Genomic DNA, 20,226 nt, shown 5'->3' with positions numbered 1-20,226 from the left:
TCTTCTGTCCTGAGCCCTGGTCTTCTCCTGGGATTTGGTGGGATCCGTCTCGGAAGGTGTCTCCTCCTCCCCCCGCACACGCACACCCCTCGCTGCTCCCCGCACACATGTCTTTTCTGACACACAGCACCAGCCTATTGGATTGCTACCACAGGATGGGTCCAGGCGCTTCGCCCACACCCCACACCCCCGCCCATTCTCTCTTCTTGTTCTTTTCTTGCCTTTTTCCTTCCTTTCCTAAGCTCCGCTTGCCGTAGCATACACCCTCCCGAGGGGTTTGCCTGGATCATTTATTTATCTTGTGCGCATTAAGAAGCCACCATTAGGCTTTGGTGGGAGGCGCCTTACTTTGTGCGCGCTAGCCTGCCTCCGCGGCGCTGCCAGAGGAATACACAATCGAACCGAAGCTGCAAGCTTGGCAGGAGCTGCCTCTGCGTGCCCATTTATTTGCCGGATCCGTATTTTTTTTTTTTCCGACTGGGTCATTGCCGCTCCCCTCCAGGGTTTCATTTTTTTTTTTTTTTTTTTTTTTTTTTTTGCGTGTGTGGATTATTAATTTTTTATTTTTTTTATTTTTTTTTTTTCGGGAATCCTCGCCGGAGTTTTGATGCCGGGCCGGACTTAGCGCGGGCGCGGAGGAGCTGCGCGGAGCCTTGCCTCCTTGCCCCGGGCCCCGCCCGCGGATCGGCCTCCCTGGCCCGGCGCCGGCCGCGGGTTGGCCGCGGGGCCGCGGAGTGGCGGGTGCGCTGCGCCGCCGCCTCCCCGCGGAGCCGCCGAGGGATGCTGCTGCACCGCGGCCGGGCATAGGCAGGAGCCGAGCGGGCGGGGGAGGGAGCGCAGGGAAGGAAGGAAAGAAGGAAGGAAGGAAAGAAAGACGGAAAGAAAGGATCTCCCCCCCCCAGCCCCCGAGGGGAGAGGAAAAAAAAGAGGAGAGGCGAGAAGGTGCGTGAATGTGAAGGAATGTACCTGCTCGCCGCCGGAGCCGCGCGATTGGGATAAAAAAGAAATAAACCGAGGAGGCTGATCTTTGCGACTTATTACCCGGAAAAAAAAAAAAAAAAAAAGAAAAGCCTTAGAGCGGAGGGACAAGAAGAAGAGCGACGAGGCTGCAGCGAGCAGCGCTAGAGGAGGGCGCCCGGCGGATGGCGCGGCCGTCCCGCTGACTCCGCGGCCGCGGGAGGCTGCGCGGGGCGGCGCGGCGCGGGGCATGCCGTGCCGGCGGCGTGACTGAGCGGGGCGCTCCCGCCGCCCGCTCCGCACCGCGCTCCCCTCCGCCGCATGCCGCCGGCAGCCGCGGCGCGCTGATGCCCCGGGGCCGCGGCGGCGCTGCGGACGGCCCCTAGGATGAGCGAGGGGGCTGCCGGCGCCGCGGCGCCCGGGGCGGCGGAGGCGGCGGCTGCGGCGGGGGGCCCGGGCGGGGATGGGGCCGGGGGGCCGCCGCGGGAGCTGCGCTGCAGCGACTGCATCGTCTGGAACCGGCAGCAGACGTGGTTGTGCGTGGTACCCCTCTTCATCGGCTTCATCGGTCTGGGGCTCAGCCTCATGCTGCTCAAGTGGATCGTGGTGGGCTCCGTCAAGGAGTACGTCCCCACCGAGCTGATGGACGCCAAGGGCGTGGGGCAGGACCCCTTCTTCCTTTCCAAGCCCACCGCTCCCCCCCGCGGCGCGGAGACCACCGCCGCGGCCACGCCGCGGCCGCCCAGCCGTGTCAGCCCCCGCCTCACCACCATGAGCCGGGCGCCCCCGCGGCCCCCCGGCACCCGCGGCCCGGCGCGGGGCGGCCCGCGGCCCACGGCCCCCCGGCACCCCGTGTCGCCGCACACGGCGCCGCCCGCCAGCGGCCCCCCCGGCACCCCCGGCCGCGGCGCCCGGCCACCGCCCGCCGCCCCCAGCACCCCGCCGCTGCCCGCCTGGCCCACTGCGGCACACGCTACCTCCTCCTACAAGATCTACGTCCACGACTCGGCGCCGTCCTGGACCTTGTCTCCCTTCCAGGAGTCGACCACCACCACGCCGGAGGCCAGCACGACCCCCAAAACCCGTAAGTGATGCCGCCCGCCCGCGCCCTCGGGCCGCCCGGAGCGCGCGTCGCCCCGTCCGGACCCGGTGTCGGCCGAGAGCCGTCGGGGTCGGGTCGGTCCGGGGCGAGGCGCTGGTCGGGCGCGGCTGCCGTGTCGCTCCCGTGCGGTTGCTGCCCTGCGGGAGGGAGGCCGGAGAGCTGCGAAGTTTGCGCTTCTTTCTCCCTCCCCCGCTTGCGCCCCCACTCCCCCGGCAAGTTCCCTGCTTTTGTGATGGATGTTGAGGCAGGAGCAGCCATTTGAGGCGACTGGTTTTTCTTGTGGTTTTTAGGAAAGATGCAGATTCCCCCCCCTTTTCCCTTCCAGACTGGTCTGCGAAAGGTGTTTAGGACATGCAGGGAGGTATCTGAGCGAGAGGGATCGTTGATGACAGACCCAGAAGGGGCAGTGGGGAGAGTGGTCCTCGGGAGGTGCGGAGTGCGTTGTGCATGTGCTTGTCTGCTGGTGAGGGAGTTTGGTTTCCCGCACACTCGTCTCCCTTGAAAGAGAGGAGAGCGGGCTCCGCAGGATGCTCCCTCCGTCCCAGCGCCCGGCTTCTGAAGGAGCTGTCGCCAGCTCCGCCAGGAAGGAGTCCAGGGCACCCCGCGGATATGCAGACGCAGCCCAGCGCTTTGCCGGCTCCCGTGTGTAGCCTCAACACCGTCTTGCCGTAACTGACTATTTTTTTTTTAAGCAGAGGAGGGGGCTAGTTCTCCGATTGATGCTTGGTAGCTGGTTCTTTCCGCCCTCCCAAGCACAAACTTAAGGATTCGGGCTAAATCCGAAAATTCATTTGGTCTCTGTGTATCAACTTTCAGCTTCTCATAAAGGTTACTTAGGACAAACGCAATCCTTGACAGAAGAACTTCTGTGTGGTGCTATTTACTGAAATGCTCAATTATACTGTGTTATAGTAATCATCTGCTTTTTCTTGGATGCAGTAGAGGAAATGAAAAACCACCTGATCACTTCTACAGCCTAGCGTTCCCCTTTTGCGTGCTAATGTATGGCTATTCTGCCGGAGGATTTTGTTAGCAAGTATTTTGAACTTCATTTTGTCTATTAAATCTTTTTGCTGATTACCACTGGGGCAGAGAGTATAGGCAGAGCGAGCTGATCTTGTGAATTGACAAAATCGGGAGAAGAACAGCAAATTGGATATGAATGTGTGGGTGGCTGTGCAGGTGGCGGATGGCTGGGAATGATTACGAATAAAACTATCGCTGAATCAGAAGAGCAAACAAGGCAGTAACTCGTTTGTCCTGTGTCTGCTACGATAATTGACAGAAGCGTCCCTTACAGGTGTGTCTGAGCCTGCATGTTCTGTAGGTGCAACCTACGGAAGTCAGAAGTTACCAGAAGGAAAATCTTTTGTGGAGCTGAACCCAACCCATTTCACTGAGGACTAGGGAGCTGTATAGGGCACTTAGAAGCAAAAGAGCAAAGGAAGCTAGATTTTTGACCTGTGTCTCTATTTTCAATCCTTGTGTGAACCAGATATGTTACGTGGTGCTTCAAACTGCCGTGACCTGTGTGCGTGTGCCTGGGCTTGCCAGGTGGGATCTGTCACGGTCTAAGTGCTCCTTTGCAATTTCTTCCTTTCTCCTCTTTCTCTCTCTTTGGGTATGTAAGAGAAATCCACAGTAATTTCTGCCCTTCTATGCTGTCTCCTTACAAAGTCTAGAAGGCAGGAATATCCTGATTAATAAATAATGTTCAGCTGGCAGGACTCTCCTCCATACAAGACACACCAAGGAAGAAGAAAAACCACAATCTTGAAATGTTCCTGGCAGTTGCAGAGCCTCCTAACTATTTTTTGTTTTAGGGAGACTGCTAATACCTTTTACAGCAGGGTGTTTCCCTTCATTAAATGGAGCTCAGTTATAGGATGGAAATGCAAGAACTGCAAATCCAGCAGAAATTGACCCTGTTTGGGCACATTGATAGCAGAGATTATCATTAATGGAAGATTAAATAGATTACATAAAAAAGGATTTGAATTTGTAGGGCATGTGAACATTTTTTTAAAGCCTACAGCTGTACTCTCCAGATACATATAAGCATCTCTGAGGATACATGTAAAATTCTTTGAGGCTGCAGTATCCACTGGAGGGGAGAGGGAGGAGAAATGCAATCTTTTTGCTGTGAACTGCTGACATGGTGTGACCCCAAAGCAAGTATCTGCATCTGCCACTAACAGCTCTTAGTAAGAAAGGGAATTTTTTAAATCAAATTCATCCTAATTTCCCAGGTTGAGCTGCATGTTCCTTCTGTGCCCGTTGCTCCAGCTGCTACTGAAATGAAAGTCATGGATCCTGTTGTACCACGTGAATACAAAATCTGACATGATGAATCTCATGCCCCAGCTTTCAAAATAGTGCACGCCCTTGTGTGATCCCCTGGCTTGGCAAGGCACATATGTGGGCAGGAGTCATAGGTTATTTAACATTTCACAGCTTTTAAGAAAAGCAGCTGCCTGTATTTATACTGATTTGTGTTGCAGTTTATTTAATTGTTTTAACATGTTAAATGGGCTCAAAATAGGATTTAGGAAAATGGAAGGCAAATCAGGAGTTATTTCTCCAGAAAGCTGTATGATTGCCCACCTGAATGAATGTTGGTAAAGCCTTTTCTCTATGTGTGTATTCATCTGAGGAGATGTTGTGAAATCTCTCTTTTTTGTGGGTGTGCATAATGACAATAATTCTTGGTTGTGTTTCACTCAAAGTCAAGCTATCTGTTAGCTGTTTTGAAAGTTCTTGATGAAGATCCTTCAGGTTCTGACTAAGCAAAAGCCACTTACTCATCAAATCTCACTCTGTATCTTGTGCCTGCATGTGTTTTCCATGATCATATAAGACCTATGGCTGTTCAGCATTAGCTTCTTCATCCATTGCTCAGCATAAAAGTCAATCACTGATTTAGAAGGGTAGGCCAACCTGTAGATCAGAAAAATCAACCAACTGACTGGAATATACCAGTGAGGTTTTATTTTTATCAAGCCATTGGTTTCATTTTTAAAAAGTCATGCCCTGATTTTTCCAATATGCATTTTTCATGGTATTCTGGCTTCTTCAGTAATGTTATTATCTTTAAATTGAGATACTGGACTTATAAGAATTCCTGTGTGAATTCAGCTATGAAATAGCATTGTGGTTTCTCTTGTGTTCATATGACCAAAGGCTAATGCACAGAACTGAGGTCAGGCAGGTGGGGCTCAACTAATGCATGGTAACCAAGAAAAGAGATGTTACAGAACACTCTAATCAATAAATCTTGTGAAGTCCAATTGCAACCTTTTTTTTGAGTCCAGACTTCATCCTGAGTATGCTTTGATTTCCTGCTAAAGATTTTCTGGTCCAGCCGTTTGTCCTAGTCATGTCTCTGACTGTTTGTTATGCACGGCATGGGTTCAAGTAACAAGCATCTGGCAGATGCACAGCTACCAGCACTGACATTTTGGTAAAAGCTGTTTGTTTTATTTTGCACTGACTCAAATATCTTTTTCACATTAAGGATGACACTTAGATGGAACTGCGGGGTTTTCACCAACTGGAGGGTGTTGTGGGAGGTGCCAAACCGTAGTAAAACCAGACCTACTCTTCCCAGAGCCCTAAAGCGTTCTGCCAACAAATGACACGTATCTGCAAACACTTCGCGTTATGATCGTGAGCTGTCATTGAAATCGAGGGGAGCACACGTGACTGGAAAGCACGTGCCTTTGGCATTAACTAAGATTAATATGCCAGTTATGTATCAATTTTAAGTGTTTCAGAAACTGCTGAATTGAAAAAAAAATACTGAGGCAAACAACTGGGAGTTTTAGGAGCAATGGCTTCTTATTTCCACTTACTTGCTGTTCACATACCTTCTGTCAGCATACCACAGAAATTATTAGATTTGTGTTTCCCATCTTAAATACTTGTCAACAGGAAGAGTACCATCAAGATGAAAATAGCAGATACAGAATTGTAGCCACTCCACTGAAATGAAAATTACTGTAGTTGTATTTTATTTTTTCACATTTTACAGCTATAACTTGTTTCATCTGTTTCAATTAAGTTGGATGACACTGGACTTAATTCCATTTTTCATTTATAATCTTCCTTCTAGTTAGGGACTAGTGCAGTTATCACTGAATTCATAAAGAAGTGGAATATTCAAGTAAGTCCCACTCAGATATGTACATTGATTCTATTTGGATATATTTCTTCTCTGTTGCTTTTATTAAAGTATTCATTTAAATCCTGCGACCTAGGAAACTTTCATAGCACTGGCATGATGAGTGGAAGGGATATGGATGAAATTATTCCATGCTGATTTTTAATCCTGAAGAAAATTCTTTTGGGAACTGTATGGTTTTTCATTGATTTAACCTGTGATCACTGGTAAAAGCAAAGCCTTACATTTTATTTGGCATAAGTTTTTTGCATCTATACAAAGACATTATGTGATATATTATATGTTGACAACAGAACACCATTATTAAATTAAAGTATTGATTCATTGCAAAGTCTTATGCTGAAGTAATGTCAGTCCCACAGAAGTAATGTCTAAACCCACAGAAAATGGAAATTAAAAATTAAAGCAAAAGACCTGTCTCTATCTACAGTATTGTGTCTAGTGTTGCAGTACATTTATCATCTGACTCATTGCTTTGAAACCTCCTGCAAAGCCCAGTGAATACATGGATTGCCATGGATTTGACCTTGACTGTATCTTTAAATTTTATAGCCCATTTGGCTTTCAGAAGTACCTATAACATGCTGATGTTTGCTTTTGCTGATTTCTGTTGTGACTTGTATGGAAACAAACAGCACAAGGAAAAGTACCTGGTAAAATCATGTGGGATGAGTTGGTCACTTCTGTTTTTCTCTGAGCCTGGTGGTTTCTTTTTGAGCTTCTTTTTGGTTTGAACAGCTTTGCAGTACTCCAGTTTGACTGTACACGTGTGTGCACACACAGAACAGAAGCACGTGTTTGTGCATTTGCAGTGTGCCAGTTTTTGAGAAGGATCGGGACTTCAAAGCCTGTAGTAACTCCAGGAGCAGTCTTTGCTAAACAAGACGGCTGCTTTGGTTCTGGTGCTTGTCCTTGCACTGTAGTTCAGAAAAGAAACCTGGTGGTTTCATGGTAGCTACTTAGACTGGCGGCTACTAGAATGCTAAGTTGAAGTGCATCTTTTTTAATTTGGAAGTCTCAGGTTCTTCTGTGTGGAAGGGATTTGTTATCACTGTTGCTATTAAGCACAGATACTTTTTAATTATTATTTTGCATCACAAGAGTAGGAAAAACAATGAAATACTTTACGTTATGGAAGGGTTTCCTTCCTCTGAGGGACTTAGTTCTTGGATTGATATGGTGAGAGGTAGAACTGTTGTTCACAATGTCTTCATTGGCTGTGCTTCAGATCAAAACTGGGGCTGTGTTTTTTCATTGCTTAGGACTCAATTTCCAGAGTGGACAGCTCGTAAACCTGCTTTCCTACTTTTACCTTCCCCTTCATACCTAATCTCGAGCCACTCTACTGAGTAAATTACATCTTCAGTGGGGGAAAGTAGCTCCCTGTAAGGGCAGAGCGAGGGCACTTCTGACCTGGACAAGAGAGAGGAAGAACATTCAGAAGGCTCCTGGGTGATACAGAGAAAGTAAATGCACATGGGTGGGCAAGTGCTTTCTGAGTGGGTTTTTACTTTCTATCACACAGGTTTCTGGGGCCCTCTGGTAGAATGCATTCAAGAGGAAAAAAAATGAATAAAGCAGCCACGAAGAAAATTAAAGTAGCAACTGCATTTGTAAATTTCTGTGTCCTTTTCACGGAAGAAATACCTAATTGGATCGACTCTTCCTGGTGAAACTTGGAGATAGTAGGGAGAAATACATTAACTAAATGCTTATTGCTACCTGTTTAAATGTTTATTTCTGAAACTTTGTTTCAATATTCTCAATATTACCCTAGTAATATTCAAAAATACAGATAAAATAATTCTTCCAGTATTTCATCTTTTCCATCCTCCAAGAGTAGTATTTTGCATTTCCAAAACTGAGTTTCTTATGTAGCATGGAAACAGGAGGATTCTGTGACTTTCAGGTCTTTTTTTACAACACATTACTCTTGATTCCATTTTTTTTTCTCTTTTGTGGATCTATTAACTGCTGACTGTAGGAGACAAACTATTCAGCTTCAAAGATAATTCATATCATGTTGAGAAACTGATTTCTAAGTCCAAATTGATTTATTTTTTTCCCTTAGTGTGTTTTTTCTTGGCATTTCTGCAAGAATTAAGCCTTTGAGAAAAGCTCAGGTAGAATGGGAGAGGCTTGCTGTCCAATAAAAATATAACTGGATAAAAACATGGAGTGAAACTTTGGTCTGGAATACCTGAAGAAATTCATGCTTTCGTCCCTGTAAAATAAATCCAGCAACTTGCAAAGTCTCTCTCCTCTTTTTACTTTAGCATCTTTTTGTTTGTTAGTTTTTGGGTTTATGGCTTCTCCTTTTCTTTTAAAATTAATTAATAGCTTGGCAGTTCTAAGGGCCCTACAGTTGTGCCCCATCCTTGCCCCCCACTTGTATTTTGCACTCATAGGAAAGAGGTACATTAGCAATGCATCTATTTTGGCAACGTGGTAGGTGCTCTTTGTAGAAAAATGAATTAATATTTTATTTTTTATGAAAATTCAGATCTTTCACTGAAGCATTTTGTAACTGGGTTAGCAAAGAATTGAGAAAAACATATCCTGATAGTATTCTGTGGAGAAGTTGTGCTGAATTAAGTAGTTTACAGTCTTCCATTTTTTATAATGAAATTGCTATATGGCCAATTTTTGCAAACATACAGGCCCAGCTTAGTGTGTGCGAGTGATGCATTTTCTTGTTTATGGAGTTATGCATCTGCAGAATCAGGGCTAATTTATGTGAACATCTGTGTGATTATATCTGTTACTCTGCCTTAGATTGCAGTGTGAGTGCTTACAAAACATGCCTGTGTAAGTAAATGTACATCAACTTTTTAAAAGCTGCCAACATTATTTAAATGTGCTTATTAGAACTGAGTTTCCATTAGTGCATTTTCTTTTGCACGTGTTTTCTACCTTGCTTATGCTCTTAGCACTGCCTTGAAAAATATAACACTATTCTGTTTACTCTTTGCCTGAAATAAAGTCTGTAGTAAAATCTTTGTGTTCTGGGGGACTGTAGTTGCTTAGTTATAGATTGTCACAATATACATGGGTCGTGAATCTTTTTAAACATTTCTTTTAAATTATTTCCTTACCTGATTTTTTTTCATTATTTCTGAAAATACTTCTGGGTTTGTACAGTTTTTCTCTGTATTAAGTTCTCAGCTAGACAGATGCCCAAACTGACTTTTTCCTGAACCTTATCGATAGAAAATGTTTTCTAAAACATTGGAGATGGGGAATATGTATTTTAAGATCTAGTCATTTTCTGAAACCAAGACTATGAAATTATCTTCACATTGTTCATTTCACAGCATCATTGCTGTTAAAGTTTCAGGTTTCTAGTTCAGCAGAAACTGAGCCTTGATTGCTGGCTGTTACCAGATAGAGGGGCTATAGCACTGCATAACAGCAAATCATTAAATTAGTATTAATAGCAAATAGCCTCTTTTGCAGATCTGATTATTCTCACTGATGTCAGAACTTGTAAAGCAAGAATTGAGATAAGATGTATTTATTCTCTTGAAAGGGTGTCGGTGGTCTGTTTTTACTGCAGCGACAAGTTGTTTTTTTCTGAAGTGGTTGACAAGGAAGGTAGAAAACATGCAATCTAGCCTGCAGTTGCTGTGCTGCTTCTGAACGTAATCAGAGTTTTAACAAATACAAAATACTTATACCGAAAAGTGTTGCTAACTACAAAATTGTGCTGCAGTGTGCAAATGCTAATGTTTACTTATGTCTCCCAATTCAGTGCATAGTAAAATAGCATTTCCAGTAGTGTGCTCAGAGTGGCTGAGGGTTGTAGCTATCTGGCCTTCTCCGTGGCTGGGTAATACTGTTAAATATTAAAAAGATGTAGTGAACCTTTGTTTCCTCTCTCCTGGTGAATTACAGTAAAAGTGGTTAGCGGGTTATCATTAGAATAGTGCTAAGCTATCCCAGAAGTTTTGACTTGGAATTGATTATATAGTACTTGCTACAAAAAATCTTGTAATTGTCTACCAAAGGGGTGTCCTTTGTTATTGTTTTTGTTAAGAGTAGTGCTGTGTGGAGAGGAGATTGTTTTTCTTGTTCAATCTGTCGGTGAGTTTACAGAAGAGAAGCAGGATCTTTGTTTGAAACCCAGAGATATGCTGCACTGAAAGGGTACAGTGGTTTTCCTGCCAGACTTTGCACTGCCAGGATTCAGTGGGCAGTGGGTGCAGGAACTTAACGGAGGGGATTATTCTGATGAGTGTCAGTGCTCCTGATTTAGAAGGGTAGAGGTACTTTTGTAATTATTTCATAAGTAGCTAAACCACATTAGTCTTTAGCCTGAAATCTGGCCCAGCTACATAATGGCCATAGTGTTGAAAGTTCAATCCCCTCAATTTCTTTTTTTTTGATAATAACTAGAAAACTAAAATGCTATGCATAAATACATACAGAAATGACTTTTTCCTTAAGCAGATTGGGTATCTTTTGATTTTAGATTTCAATCTTTATTTTATAACATATGCTAATAGACCATACTATACATTTCACAGGGTCAGCTGCTGATTTATAAGCTGTATCTCAGTGTCTCAAAGTTGATTGTAATTAGTTTTCATCAATCAAAAATGTTAGAAAAATACAGGTTGCAAACTAACAGTTTATAAATTATGCTATCTAACAGGTGAAAGCAATTATTGATGCTGGTTTTGAGTTTATATCATACAGACTTTGAAATTCACTGATTATCTCAAAGTAATGTAGAAATGATGCAGTCTGCTGCTAAACTGTGTTTCTGCAGCATGTTTTCATAGTGCACACAGGCTCTTTCTACTAAAACTGCTCTGTACTTTTACCTCAACTGATTACCTTCTGAGCTGTGAAGATGATGACCTTGATGCTCGTCATTTGAAAAACAACAGAGCAAATGCAATGTTCACAGGATACTTAGAGTCTCATTTGTGCTGGGGAGGGTGAACATTTGCCACTTGGTGACTGCTGTCACCTTGCCTTAGAGAAGAAAGGTGGCGGGTGGTCAGCGGAGGTGACGGCAGGAGCTGTACCCATCCTCCACTTCTGCACAAGGAGCTCTTCAGCACGCTCTGGCCTGATCTGGGAAGACACAACCTTTGCCTTGCCTCTGTCAGCATTAAGTATCCTGCCTTGTTCTCTACAAAAGCACAGAGGGAAATAAGTGTCTCTAATACCTTTTCATATCTGGAGCACATTCATTACAGAGGCTTACTTAGTCTTAAATGAAAAGCAAGAAAGTAACTTAATATTTTAAATTGGTTTTAGAGGTATCTGCCTGCAATAGGGAATTCTTTCAGGTTTTAGGTCTTGGATGGCTGGATTTAATCTGAATATATGAAGTTGTAGTGCTAGTGTGTGATACACTGAAGAGTGGAGGAAAGAAGGGTCTGATACTGTAATTGTTATTTTATAAGAAGTTGGAGAGATCACTTGCATCTACTGAATTTCAGTAATGGGTACAAGGCTTGATTACACCTTGTGTTTACATACAAAGGCTGTCCTGTATTACCTTGGCAGTGTAGGGGATTTGTAGCCAGCCACAGCTTCACTGCTGGAAGGTGGATCTGTAAAGGTGAACTAAACACACACATACTGAGGAGCCACTGAGCTCCTCATTCACAGTTTGTTTGCAGTGTGTATTTTGAAAACATGGTAATAATCAAAATACCTTTATCTCTGACTTTTACGGTGCTCCTGACTGGTCAGTGATGTACTTATAGAAAATAAGGTATATTGGACAGGCCTCAAGATAAAATTCCTTACCATAAAGAGATGATGGAGGTAGAGTCCTGCAGTGAGAATGCTGTGAGATTCTTGTGAGATGTTTTATTTGTACATTTGTCTGCTTAAAAGCAGTGTGGGTTTATTATGGAGCTTATTTTTTTAAATGCTTTTAAGAAGATACTGTAAGATTATATCTAATTAATTAGACACATTACATTTGAATTATTTAATTAGAGATTATTTTTCAACCCTCCCTTAAAATTCTAACACTCTCTTAATGTTTTTTTCACATTTGTAATCCTGTTTATGAACGCAACCTATATGACAGCATAGACCCTCGGACTTTTTTCTTAACAAATATCACTTAAAGATAAATTTGCTGGTTTTGTGTCACGAAACAGAATTAGAATCTGAGGAACTCATCTCATGTGTAACTGAGAGGAAGCTGTAGGCTGCTCAGCAGTTCTGTAAAAAACACAGCAAGAAGCAGGATAGACCACAGACAGGCACTAGATTGAATGTCTTACATGAGAACTCTTAATTAAAGCTTCTTAAAGAATTTAGAGTCCAAACATAATGAATTTCTTCTAATTATCACCAGATTTTGGTCGAACTCTTCGCTGGCAAAGAGGTAATTAAAAGCTGCTAAGTTCAGTTCAGCTCTGCATAAATGAAGGTGGGGATAATAAAAACACATAAATAAACAAATTAAGAGGATATTAAATATATGTGATAGGCAATTTCAGTAGTAATTATGGAAAACAAGTTGATGTAAAAAAACCCTTCAACAAACCCAGAATCCCAAATGCAGTATCATGAGAGTCAGCATTATTTCACATCTTTGTTCATTGCTTTGTATAATGACTTCTTACATTACATAATAAAAAATGTTTGACTGGAGCAGTGTTGAGGTGTTACAATAGTCAACTGCTATAGAATGACTTCTTCACTGTTTCAGCTTGCTTAGTAGTCTACTATTCATCCCAAAAAGTTGTTAAAACCTCAAAGAAAGTAATAGATCAGAGCCTATTGGTTACTGGAAGTTGGGAGACCAGGAGTGGTCTTTTTTTTTCCTCAAGCTCAGGGTGTCTTATTTGTGAAATAAAGGCATGGTGAAGAGGTACAGGTGAGAAATGAGGTGTGCTTTAATGAATAATCAAGAACTAATAAGAAAATATACTTCACAGGTCTTGTTTTAAATTTCAGAAAGTACCTGATATCCTTGATTGTTCTGTTGTTTGTGTGTCTGATCATTTTCAATAATTCTCTGACAGTGAAATCTATTGGATTTTAACACTAAAGAGGAAGGGACAGAAACTTTTTTTATTTTTTTTTGGGGGGGTGATTTAAAAGTGTCTCTCCAAATATAACCAAGATCTGTCCCCAAATGACAGGGGTGTATCTGACAGGAGGGCAGGGCTGTCTGTGAGACACCCTAACACACCAGTTACTCAGCTTCGTAATTCTTTATTTTTGTCCTGCAGAATTGAATCAGGTTTGAATTTGGGACACTCATTAGGCCAAAACCTGCCATTATGACAACCCTATTTAAATCTTTTTAGCTTAACTTTGTAATCACTTGTCACTGGGAATTTTAGTAACTACTATGTTTCATATTGCTGTCTTGTTATATTTTAGAACCAAAGTGTTATTGTTGCCATATCTCACATCAAAAGGAAGAAACACTTTCAGTATGGTGTAGTCTTCTATAGATAGAGTCAAAATGCTCTCTGAGTAGGTGGGATCCTAAACCAAATCCAAACCCAATGAGGTAAGTGAGAATAAGTGGGCTCTAGCTAACATTTAAAATAAACAGTTACAAAGGAGCGACTTGCTTAGCCTAGTCTGTTGTTCTGCATTTGCTCATAGTTGACTTCTGTAAAGTTTAACTATGCTGATCTCTTAAGAAAAAAAAATCTAACAATAAAAGTGCATTTATTAGAGGGGATCTCAGGTGGAGAATGAGACAAGTTTTATTGCAGAGGTATTGTAGATCTACCAATACAATTGGAGAAAAACGGGCAAATGATTTTTCTGTGTCTCTTTGGTGAGGGGATAGAATTTTTTACTTTCCAACCTCCTTCCAGTAATAGGATTCCAACATCAACAAAGTTTGAGTTGGTTTTTGTTTTTAGTTTAAATTAGCTGAAAATGTTTTTCGTAACTTGAACTGCTATGCTTAGCTTTTGGGTGTAAATAGGTAAGTGTAAAGCTTGCTAAGTGTTCTTTTATTTATAATCCAGCTGTTAGGGGTTTAAAAACAATGTCTGTATCAGAGAAATTTACTAATGGTGGGCAAGAAATTCTTTATCATCTTAAAATGCTCATATATTCAAATTGTCTTAGTATTATGAAGAAAGGTTTAGTATCATTAGTTATTACTGAAGATAAATATTGTATTAACACCCAGATGTATGACCCCAACACAGATGTTCATGTGGAAGGCTCACTCATTATGAATTTCAAATGAATTTCATTATATGAAATGATTTATACTGGTGCTTGAACAGCATGTTTTGGTAATAACCTTTTTAATGCCTTTAAGACATTTAATTGCCATTAAGTGGCACAGTCTGCTGATTGGAAGGGAGAGCTGGGAGTATTTTAGTTGCAAATAGAATAATGAGATGGATTGAAAACAAGGAGGAGTAATAAATGAATAGATGTGTGATATTAACAATGAGATTGGCATCCTTTTTATGACCAGAGTATGTGGTGTGCATCCCCCAAGGTGGGATATCTGCTCCCCAGGCAGTCTTGGGGCTGCCTACAGGTAGCTGACTGCTGAAGTCAGTGGAAGCTCTGCAAATGGCCTCACATGGGACAGTTAAACTCTCCCAGTCTGGAACAGTTATGCCCAGCTAGAAGGCCCTTTTAATGAATGGTGGGCTAGTGTCTGTGTAGAAGGCTTTTGACAGTGTTTTTACATTCTGCATGACTCTCAGTGGTTCTGTCAGTCTTTATTTGTAACAGTTGTATTGTAATCTCATTACAAGAACATCAAAACACAAAACCAGTTTGTACTTTCAGGTAGCTTTGCTTTAAAAATAATGCGAAAGTTAAATTTTTCAAATTGGTATGCCTCCTTTCCTTGTGTTTCAGTTGTGATAATGTGGCAAGGTGTTCAGATGGTAGTCAGGTAAGCATCAGGAGAAACAAAATGATTTTTGTGGGAATCTCAGGTTGAAGTGCCTTGGAATTTTCTTGGGGATCTGCAAGTGCAGCTTTGTTAGTGAAGTTTGTAATTTGTAAAGAAAGCTGCAGTGTAAACATCAGGTCTTGAAAAAAACAAATAATTGTGTGAGAGAAATTATTGAAATAAGGTAATATTTGCCTATTATGTAAGTTCAGACAGCACTTGTAATCTAAACAACCACTGCACTAGTCCTGGAGAATCAAAGGCTTCCTTAGTGACTGTTTTGACCCAAAGTTTCTTCTGAAACAAATGGCTAATTTAAGTAGACTCCACATGGCCCAAACAATCCCACTTGCTTCTAGTACTTTTTTGTGAGGTTCGTGTAAGAGTCATGGGTGGTTAGAATTTCCTTTCTGAAGTCTCCATACAGGAAGTGTCTGTTCTTCAGAAAGTGAAGTCACACAGTTTGGCAGCTTCGGATTGAAACAGTTGTATAAGAACTGAACTTCAAGAGGTTTCAAGGTCATTGCTTAATGAAGATTTACGTTAAAAAGTGTAGTACTCTCAAACTCTTTATTAAGCAGTTTAGAACAAGAAAAAAAAAAAATCTGCAGTTCTCCAAAGTCCCAGGTACTTTTTTTCTGTAAACCATGTGGAACTCCACCAAATGACTTGACTTCTCATAGAGATAAGCAGTTGATTCTGTAACTGCTGTGTGGTCACTGTGAACTAAAGAGTGATTTTTTAGCTGATTTTGTAAACACACCTGAAACAAAAAGAAATTCACATGGTATATTTGGAGTTTTTACATGAAATCAAGATGTGATCAAAGGAGGGGTTTCGTACTACACATTTTAAAAATCAACTGTAGCTTGGGCTTCAACTCGCCATAGGCATGAAATCTGATATATTCATTCTTCTATGTATTCTGCTGTATTTGCTTCTCAAAGCATAGAATGTAATAACTATATTGAAATTTCATTGATGGGTTCTGTAGAATCTTTTAAATAGGGACATGTAACAGTTATTCCAAAGTGGTATATTATTTGGAGGATATGTACATAATAAACCTAACAGAAGCTGTCTTTCCTCATTTCACTTTTCTGATATATATGCGGTGCTACCTGTGCCTTGCTCATGCAGTGGAATTGCAAATACTGTTTTTGGTGTTCTGTGCTGATTCTTCCATTGTTGCTGTGCAGTTAAGCTCTTCCAGAAATACCCAGAGAGAACAGGACAGTGGAGGTAGGAGCAGAGGTCTTATGCTGAAAGGAAATGAGAAGAACAGATTTAGAAGCTGAGGAGATTGGAAAAGCCAGTGGAACTGTATGTATTGTGAATATTTAGCGTGCTTTCTCTTAGACCTAATTTATTATGGTAATGCTGCTGCCAGCAGGTGAATTATTGAAGAGCTAAAAAGGAAATTGCCCCAGGATGATACGTTGTGCCCACAGTCAGGTGATACAGTCTGGGAACAATTCATATTGTGCTCTCCGGCAGGATGCTGTAGTATTTCTCCCAGGGATTCTCCTGGAATGGGGTGGTACTACCAAAGAGAAAAGTAATATGAGCTAGAGAAAGGATTCCGCATGTCACGGGCCATTTCAGTGGATCTTTTCAGTTTGCTGAACAGAAAGATTTCCTAGCCAGCCAAACCTGTTTTTTTGGCCCTGCTGCCTCTGCACTGTGTTGAATGAACATTTTATTGTTGTCATCATGACCTGAGTGTGCTGTGTTCCTCCACCCCTGAACGCAGTTGAAAAGCTGCCACGTGTCTCAGTGAACAGAGAGTAGTCCCCAAAGTTTGTGTTCACGATAATGGTGCTCACAACGTTCCTATTTTTATTTTAGCATTATTTAATCCAAAATGCTGTTTTTCCAAAAAATTTATTGTGATGGACAGCCCCGTCTTTTAAAATAATAAAAGTACTCTAATGAAAAAGTCCTCTAAATTCAGAATACCCGTTGTAGTTACTGTGGAAGTCCAGTGATGGCATTGTGTCCTGCTTGTTTCTTGCCCAGTTCCATCTGTCTCACCTCAGTTTTCATTTCTCTGCCACTTGCTGTACTGGAGTAAAAAATACTGATGTAGGCAACTGCAAAACATAAATTCGATACTTGCTTCCTGTTAAGCAGAGAATAACTTGATTGTATTCAAAACTTGCTTAATTCTTATGGGTCTTTTCTAGTCTAAAAAAATCTTATGAAACTCTGGAGAGAAAAATATTTGGAATATCTTGGCCCACCTTTGTTTGTGAGAGTCAAAGTTATAGTTTGACATCTGTTCCTGATTATCCGTTTGTTCTGGTTTTAGTTTTTTTTTTTTTTTATTGGATTATATTTTATTTTTTGGCAAACGGCCTGGAATTTGCAATGAGCTTTAGAAAGTAATCTTCTAGAATCTTTCCATGATGCTTCTTTTATGTAAGTGTTTCATTTTCTCTATAAGTGGTGCCTACTGTCAATTTAAAGTTTGTAGGAGATGTTTCCCCATCGTATTCTGGGGTAAAGATCAATGAACAGAAGTAATTTATTTTAGCTGCAGTATCCATAATTGATGCCTTGTCTTTTAGTAGAACATTTCTTTCATAACCTTCCTGTGACTGATACACTTAAATACTTTATTTATTGCCTTTACCTAATAGCTTTTAAAATTCTCTTAGTTTCCTGAATAATATGCTCGGACTAGATTATTATTTTGGAAAGGATGTATCGTTATTTACCTTGCTCTCTTCCCCTGCTGTGTTCTCCTGCTCTCAGGGAGAGGAAGAATTCCATACCCTCCTGGATTAGATGACAGTCTTATTCGAAATTCTTACATTTTATGTTCTCAGATCTTCCTCCTTCCATTTAATTTCCTTCCTTTTTCTTTTTTCAAATTTCCCAAGTATTTTGAAAAGCTTTACCAAATCTTTGTAATGGCTGTTGTCTTCCTTGTCATCCCCCCGTCACAACTGAGCTGCATCATACTCATGTTTTGAATCAGCTTCTGTTTTTCTGTGAGAACTGAGTCAAAACTAATTGCTTGATATCCTTTTCTTGCAATTCCAAGAAGCAGCTGTTGCTGCTAGAGACAACAAAATGATAGACTATAAGAACACAATCACATTTTCCTGTTTACCGTGTTCTGTGATCTTTTAAGTGGCCACAGTGGAGTAGAATTTTCTGTATTTGCTTGCATCAATCAGGTGAAAAGTTGTCAAGTTATCCACTCTGCTCTGAGTCATTCCATATTTCATGAGGAAGAGTTTGAAGACTTTTTTTACCTTTAGCGATGCTCAAGTTCCTCTCTGCTGGAGTTTTCCCATGATCATTGCATTTAAGTGACTAATTTTTTTATTATCTTTACACATTAAGAGTTTTTTTTCTGTTACATGTGGGGGTAAAATATTTGAAAATGACCCCCAGAAATTTCTGTTTTCTTATAGCAATATAGATCTATCTTCCAAATTCTGTGCTGTGATTCCTTAAATTAACATTCTTGGTATGAACATACTGCATAAACACGGCATTTTCCTAAGCATTGCACAGTGCTCAAGGAGATGAATTCGTGTACTCGGCCCTGCCAATAAGCCAGTCCTTATCCTTCATGTTCCTTGCCAGTCCACATGTGGCTAGGAATACTTCTGGGTTGGCTTTTTTCGTCTCTCTGCCTGCCCATGACCACATGAGAGCTGTAACTCCAGTTACACGAAAGATTTGTTGGCTGAGGAGCAGTCAGAACAGTTTGATGCAGGATCGGTTTCCTGGTGGTTTATTCCTTCAGAAGACCAGATTGTCATTTGAGGAGAATGCCAACGATGCTTTGAAAGGTTTCCTGCATTTTGCCCCTTTTGAGCTTCCTTTCCATTATGGTATACTGGGTTTACAGCTGCTGGATTTGTCTGATATGAACCAAATACATCCCTGAGATAGCAGGACTAAATCGTTCTGTCCTCTCCTCAGTATATGGGTAATTTCTGTCTTAATTCACCTGTAAGTGCTTCTTATGTGTAACTTCTTTTGGATATACTGACTACTATACTTTTACTTTGGAAATTTGTGTTTGTGGCTGTATGACTGTCTTGAATCCAGAAAAAGGCTATATATTTTTGCTAGTTATCCAGGTAGTTCTTTAAATTACCTTTCTTTGCTTTAGATCACTATCTGGTACTTTGAAATTATAATATAATAATAATTTGGGTGGAGGGGACATGTACTCTGAATGACAGATGTCTTCACTGTTCCATCACTTTAAAGGAGGTCCATTTTTCATTTAAGAAATATGCTCTCTGGGCTTTTATGATTCTCTTCTGTTTCTCAGGGAATAATTTAAACTTCCCAGAGTATTTCTTTTTATAATTTAGCACCTTTTTGACACTTTCTGCCTCTGAATTTGATGTTCTTGCTAATTTCCAGAAATTATGATTCAAATAAATATTTCAATGCCCTATGAAAGAACTTTAAGAAATACAGTAGGTTGATTTTATTCCTTAGATATGGTACTAACTAAGCTTTATTTTGATCAGTTAATTGCAGTGGCTTTATTCCCCTGAGCAGGTAATTAAATGAAGAATAACACCATTTTGAAAGAAAAAACCTTTTACATTTCTTCACATTTCTCAACATTTAGGAGAAGATAAAGCAATATTATATTTAAAAGAACAATACAAAATATTAAAAATAGAACATCTTATTGTATATTAGGTAGCACCATATTCTGTTTAGGATGATAGTGGGATCCTTTTTAATTTGCATTTGTATAGCATGTTCCAGTATGTTTGAATGCATTTGCTTTTGAAGAGGTCATATCCAATAAAACTCCTACTGTACATGCTTTTGTATCTAGCCACCAGCCCCATTCAGTGCCAGTCATTGCTTTAAAAGTGTCATCTGGATTTAGTATCCATTTGCTTTTTTCTGTTGGAATTATTTGCCTGTCTTCACCAAATAGGAGGCACAAATAAAAAAATTATTTTCAGATTTGTGAAGAGTTCTGTGACGTTGTAAACTTTAGTATAGTGATTTCAAAACTTCCTTAACAGTTTGCCCAAAATCTCTGAAAATGCAGAATGCTGGTAATATGTTTAATTAATTTGATAAACTTGTCTACTACTGTTTGCATGTTAAAAAATTATTTTTGCC

General features: G+C 41.2%; 1 protein-coding gene across 3 annotated transcripts in view; it reads left to right on the top strand.

Moving 5' to 3' along the window:
* Positions 1 to 534: 534 nt before the first annotated feature.
* Positions 535 to 20,226, top strand: part of NRG3 (neuregulin 3) — a 368,049-nt gene continuing 348,357 nt past the window's right edge. For 2 of the 3 annotated variants that reach the window (XM_027720665.2, XM_027720664.2), the window contains exon 1: positions 542 to 2,041. In XM_027720665.2, coding sequence (XP_027576466.1) covers positions 1,345 to 2,041 — 697 coding nt within the window. In that variant the 5' untranslated portion in view covers positions 542 to 1,344. Of the gene's footprint in view, positions 2,042 to 20,226 lie in introns of all 3 variants that reach the window. The other variant, XR_003540610.2, reaches the window with a different exon arrangement.

This window comes from Pipra filicauda, unplaced genomic scaffold, assembly GCF_003945595.2.
Source record: "Pipra filicauda isolate LSUMZ 115617 unplaced genomic scaffold, ASM394559v2 scaffold173_size1550139_pilon, whole genome shotgun sequence".
In the NCBI taxonomy this organism is placed as follows: Eukaryota; Metazoa; Chordata; class Aves; order Passeriformes; family Pipridae; genus Pipra; species Pipra filicauda.
The sequence above is the reverse complement of the archived record's forward strand: the minus strand, read 5'-3'. Positions and strand labels throughout refer to the sequence as shown.